Source organism: Pithys albifrons, chromosome 22, assembly GCF_047495875.1.
Source record: "Pithys albifrons albifrons isolate INPA30051 chromosome 22, PitAlb_v1, whole genome shotgun sequence".
In the NCBI taxonomy this organism is placed as follows: domain Eukaryota; kingdom Metazoa; phylum Chordata; class Aves; order Passeriformes; family Thamnophilidae; genus Pithys; species Pithys albifrons.
In genome coordinates this window covers 1,448,114-1,454,113 of record NC_092479.1, presented here as the reverse complement: position 1 = coordinate 1,454,113, position 6,000 = coordinate 1,448,114, and the positions used below count along the sequence as shown (strand labels likewise).

The window sequence follows — 6,000 nt, the reverse complement described above, 5'->3', positions numbered from 1 at the left end:
GACGCGGTCGATCCACGCAGGAGGTGGTGGTGGTGGCGCAGGAACTGATCTGCCCCCGGAGCGGGCGAATTCGGAGCCGACCCCGGCCCCTGCAGGCTGCGGCGGACCCGCGCCTGGCGCATGCGCTGTGATTTGCATGCAGTAGGGCGGGGGGTTGGGCGGTCCTTGCACCTCGTGGTCAGGGCGCGCCGTTCCTTTGTTTGATTTCGCGGGCTTTGCCATCACGTGGTCTCTCTGTTTTCCTGGCCACGCGGTTATGCCGGGCGGCTGTAGCCCTGCTGGAATGTCTGCCTCAGCAGTCTCCTGCCGCAACGGAGCGACTCCGGCGTACCCGCGGGGCGGCAGGGAGCACAGCGGCGGGGCGACCCCAGCCCCGAGGTACCCGCAGGGCATTGGCGGCAGCGGCGGTGGAGCCGGCGCCGAAGGTGGATGGGCAGGGGGAGAGAAACTCCATGGGGTTTGTCCCCCCCTCCACATGTCTTTCTCGGCTGAGGGCATTCCCCATCGCGCCTTCTCGGAGTTAGGATTTAAATACAACTCACTCACGGTTTGTTTTTCTGCGGCGTGTCTCGTGGGGTTCCAAGGTTGCTGCTGAGGTCTGGCCGCTTCTACAGCAGCAGCCGGTGGTCTCATTCGCTGTGAGTTGTAAGGCGGTGCAAAGACGACTTCTTGGCTTTTTGCCGTGACGAACGGCGTGGAAAAGCTTTGATTCCATGGTTCCTGTGATTCTGTCGGGTTTTCCGGAGCGGGAGCGGGCGGTGCCGCGTCTGGGTACCGCGGCGGGTGTCCGACGGATGGCACGGGCGGCAGCGGTGTGGCAGAGGGATACCACGGCAGCGTTTCTGCGAGCGGCGGTGCCCACGGCGGTGCAGAAGGATGTTCAGGGGAAAAACTGCTCTGCAGAAACTGACTTTTTTCCTTTCTCTCCGGTAGATCGAGGTTTTTACGGGCTCGTTCTACCTCTAACAGCATTTTCCTTATAGCTGCGTATGACGGAATGAGCTGTAAAAATTCTTCGGGTGCAGTTTGCACTAAATTCCACAAATCTGCCCCAATATTGTCCCATAATTTTATGGAAAGCGTGGAATTGGCATCTGTTAGGTGCCTTCGAGTGAAACACCAATCCAAAAATTCCTGTAATGCTTGTCTTTCAATGTTTGTTTTTGTTACACGACCTAGTTTCTCAAATTTATCAAGCAATAACTTCGTTTTAGTCGAGTTGGAATTTCCCATGTTTCTTTAACTCACCGGTTCGAAGGTCGTGGTTCCTTCAGACCACGTTCTTCCAGCAGCTCTCAAGGCTACTACACAAAACTCCCAAGTTTACAGGAGACAGAAGCTCTCAGGGGCTTCTCCACAAAGCACCCAAAAAAACTGGGGCATAGCAGCTCTCAGGGGCCACTTCTTAAGGCTCTAGGCAGGTGCAGGTGGGTTCCAGGTTCTGAGACACGTTGGGGTCCACCATTTGTCGCCGCCAATGCCTAGTGGAGGACTGCACCCACCAATGTGATGTAAAGCAAATCCCAAGTTTATTCAAAAACACAGGTATATATGACCTCAAGTGACCCCACCCCAGGTGCGGTGGTCTGACTCCAATTGGTTGAGGCTGGAAACATGTCCTTTTAAGGTGAAAACGAAACCTGTAAGGTGGTCACTCAGGCCCACCTGAATCGGGCTGCAACACTGCAGGGCTCAGGAGACACTGTGACACTGAGAAAACCAGGGGACACTGTGACAGTGCAGGGCCCAGGGGACACTGTGACACTGAGAGAACCAGGGGACACTGTGACACTGAGGGTACCAGGGGACAATGTGACACTGCAGAACCCAGGGGGCACTGTGACAGTGCAGGGCCCTGGGTACAACGTGACACTGCAGGGCGCAAGGGACAGTGTGACACTGAGGGAACCAGGGGACACTGTGACACTGCAGGGCTCAGGGGACACTGTAACACTGAGAGAACCAGGGGACAAAGTGACTCTGCAGAGCCCAGGGGACACTGTGACACTGAGAGAACCAGGGGACATTGTGACACTGAGGGAACCCGGGGACATTGTGACACTGAGAGAACCAGGGGACACTGTGACACTGCAGGGCCCAGGGGACACTGTGACACTGAGAGAACCAGGGGACACTGTGACATTGCAGGGCCCTGGGGACACTGTGACACTGAGAGAACCAGGGGACACTGTGACACTGCAGGGCCCTGGGGACAATGTGACACTGCAGAGCCCAGGAGACACTGTGACACTGAGAGAACCAGGGGACACTGTGACACTGCAGGGCCCAGGGGACACTGTGACACTGAGAGAACCCGGGGACATTGTGACACTGAGGGCACCGGGGACACTGTGACACTGCAAGGCCCAGGGGAAACTGTGACACTGAGAGAACCAGGGGACACTGTGACAGTGTAGGTCCCTGGGGACAGTGTGACACTGCAGAGCCCAGGGGACACTGTGACACTGAGACAACCAGGGGACACTGTGACACTGAGGGAACCCGGGGACATTGTGACACTGAGGGCCCTCTGGACACTGTGACACTGAGAGAACCAGGGGACAATGTGACACTGAGGGAACCAGGGGACACTGTGACACTGAGAGAACCAGGGGACACTGTGACACTACAGGGCCTAGGGGACACTGTGACACAGAGAGAACCAGGGGACACTGTGACAGTGCAGGGCCCTGGGGACACTGTGACACTGAGAGAACCAGGGGACACTGTGACACTGCAGGGCCCAGGGGACAATGTGACACTGAGAGAACCAGGGGACACTGTGACAGTGCAGGGCCCTGGGGACACTGTGACACTGAGAGAACCAGGGGACACTGTGACACTGCAGGGCCCAGGGGACAATGTGACACTGCAGAGCCCAGGGGACACTGTGACACTGAGAGAACCAGGGGACACTGTGACACTGCAGAGCCCAGGGGACACTGTGACACTGAGAGAACGAGGGGACATTGTGAAAGTGCAGGGCCCAGCGGACCTTGTGACACTGAGAGAACCAGGGGACACTGTGACACTGAGAGAACCAGGGGACATTGTCACACTGCAGGGCCCAGAGGACACTGTGACGCTGAGAGGACCAGGGGACACTGTGACACTGAGAGAACCAGGGGACATTGTGGCACTGCAGGGTCCAGGGGACACTGTGACACTGAGAGAACGAGGGGACACTGTGACACTTCAGGGCCCAGGGGACACTGTGACACTGAGAGAACCAGGGGACACTGTGACACTGAGAGAACGAGGGGACATTGTGACACATCAGGGCCCAGGGGACATTGTGACACTGAGGGAACCCCGGGACATTGTGACATTGCAGCGCCCAGGGGACACTGTGACACTGAGAGAACCAGGGGACACTGTGACACTGGAGAACCAGGGGACACTTGGACACTGCAAGGCCCAGGGGACACTGTGACACTGAGAGAACCCGGGGACACTGTGATAATGAGAGAACCAGGGGACTCTGTGACACTTCAGGGCCCAGGGGACACTGTGACACTGAGAGAACCAGGGGACACTGTGACACTGCAGGGCCCAGGGGACACTGTGACACTGAGGGAACCAGGGGACACTGTGACAGTGCAGGGCCCTGGGGACACTGTGACACTGAGAGAACCAGGGGACTCTGTGACACTGCAGGACCCAGGGGACACTGTGACACTGCAGGGCTCAGGAGACACTGTGACACTGAGAAAACCAGGGGACATTGTGACACTGAGGGAACCCGGGGACACTGTGACACTGAGAGAACCAGGGGACAATGTGACACTGAGGGAAACAGGGGACACTGTGACACTGAGAGAACCAGGGGACACTGTGACACTGCAGGGCCCAGGGGACAATGTGACACTGCAGAGCCCAGGGGACACTGTGACACTGAGGGAACCAGGGGACACTGTGACACTGCAGGGCCCAGGGGACACTGTGACACTGAGAGAACCAGGGGACACTGTGACACTGCAGAGCCAAGGGGACACTGTGACACTGAGAGAACCAGGGGACACTGTGACACTGGAGAACTAGGGGACACTTGGACACTGCAGGGCCCTGGGGACACTGTGACACTGAGAGAACCCGGGGACATTGTGACACTGAGAGAACCAGGGGACACTGTGACAGTGTAGGGCCCTAGGGTCAGTGTGACACTGCAGAGCCCAGGGGACACTGTGACACTGAGACAACCAGGGGACAGTGTGACACTGAGGGAACCCGGGGACATTGTGACACTGAGGGCCCTCTGGACACTGTGACACTGAGAGAACCAGGGGACAATGTGACACTGAGGGAACCAGGGGACACTGTGACACTGCAGGCTCAGGGGACACTGTGACACTGAGAGAACCAGGGGACATTGTGACAATTCAGGGCCCAGGGGACACTGTGACACTGAGGGAACCAGGGGACATTGTGACACTGAGGGAACCCGGGGACATTGTGACACTGAGAGAACCAGGGGACACTGTGACACTGCAGGGCCCAGGGGACACTGTGACACTGAGAGAACCAGGGGACACTGTGACATTGCAGGGCCCTGGGAACACTGTGACACTGAGAGAACCAGGGGACACTGTGACACTGCAGGGCCCAGGGGACAATGTGACACTGCAGAGCCCAGGGGACACTGTGACACTGAGGGAACCAGGGGACACTGTGACACTGCAGGGCCCAGGGGACACTGTGACACTGAGAGAACCAGGGGACATTGTGACACTTCAGGGCCCAGGGGACACTGTGACACTGAGGGAACCAGGGGACATTGTGACACTGAGGGAACCCGGGGACATTGTGACACTGAGAGAACCAGGGGACACTGTAACACTGCAGGGCCCAGGGGACACTGTGACACTGAGAGAACCAGGGGACACTGTGACACTGCAGAGCCCAGGGGACACTGTGACACTGGAGATCCAGGGGACACTTGGACACTGCAGGGCCCTGGGGACACTGTGACACTGAGAGTACCCGGGGACATTGTGACACTGAGAGAACCAGGGGACATTGTGACACTGAGGGCACCGGGGACACTGTGACACTGCAAGGCCCAGGGGAAACTGTGACACTGAGAGAACTAGGGGACTCTGTGACACTGAGAGAACCAGGGGACACTGTGACAGTGTAGGGCCCTGGGGACAGTGTGACACTGCAGAGCCCAGGGGACACTGTGACACTGAGACAACCAGGGGACACTGTGACACTGCAGGGCCCAGGGGACACTGTGACACTGAGAGAACCCGGGGACACTGTGATAGTGAGAGAACCAGGGGACTCTGTGACACGTCAGGGCCCAGGGGACACTGTGACACTGAGAGAACCAGGGGACACTGTGACACTGCAGGGCCCAGGGGACACTGTGACACTTAGGGAACCAGGGGACACTGTGACACTGCAGGGCCCTGGGGACACTGTGACACTGAGAGAACCAGGGGACTCTGTGACACTGCAGGACCCAGGGGACACTGTGATACTGCAGAACCCAGGGGACAATGTGACACTGCAGGGCCCAGGAGACACTGTGACACTGAGAAAACCAGGGGACATTGTGACACTGAGGGAACCCGGGGACATTGTGACACTGAGGGCCCCGGGGACATTGTGACACTGAGAGAACCAGGGGACACTGTGACACTGAAGGGCCCAGGGGACACTGTGACACTGAGACAACCAGGGGACACTGTGACAATGCAGAGCCCAGGGGACACTGTGACACTGAGAGAACCAGGGGACATTGTGACACTTCAGGGCCCAGGGGACACTGTGACACTGAGGGAACCAGGGGACATTGTGACACTGAGGGAACCCGGGGACACTGTGACACTGAGAGAACCAGCGGACACTGTGACACTGCAGGGCCCAGGGGACACTGTGACACTGAGAGAACCAGGGGACACTGTGACAGTGCAGGGCCCTGGGGACACTGTGACACTGAGAGAACCAGGGGACACTGTGACACTGCAGGGCCCAGGGGACAATGTGACACTGCAG

At 58.2% G+C, this 6,000-nt stretch overlaps 1 protein-coding gene across 1 annotated transcript in view; it reads left to right on the top strand.

Annotated features, from left to right (window-relative positions):
- The first annotated feature begins 283 nt into the window (after positions 1 to 283).
- The window catches only part of LOC139682050 (E3 ubiquitin-protein ligase RNF31-like), a 29,295-nt gene continuing 23,578 nt past the window's right edge, over positions 284 to 6,000 (top strand). Inside the window, exon 1 of the mRNA XM_071576010.1 lies at positions 284 to 378. Within this exon, the coding sequence (XP_071432111.1) occupies positions 284 to 378 (95 nt within the window). The remainder of the gene's footprint in view (positions 379 to 6,000) is intronic.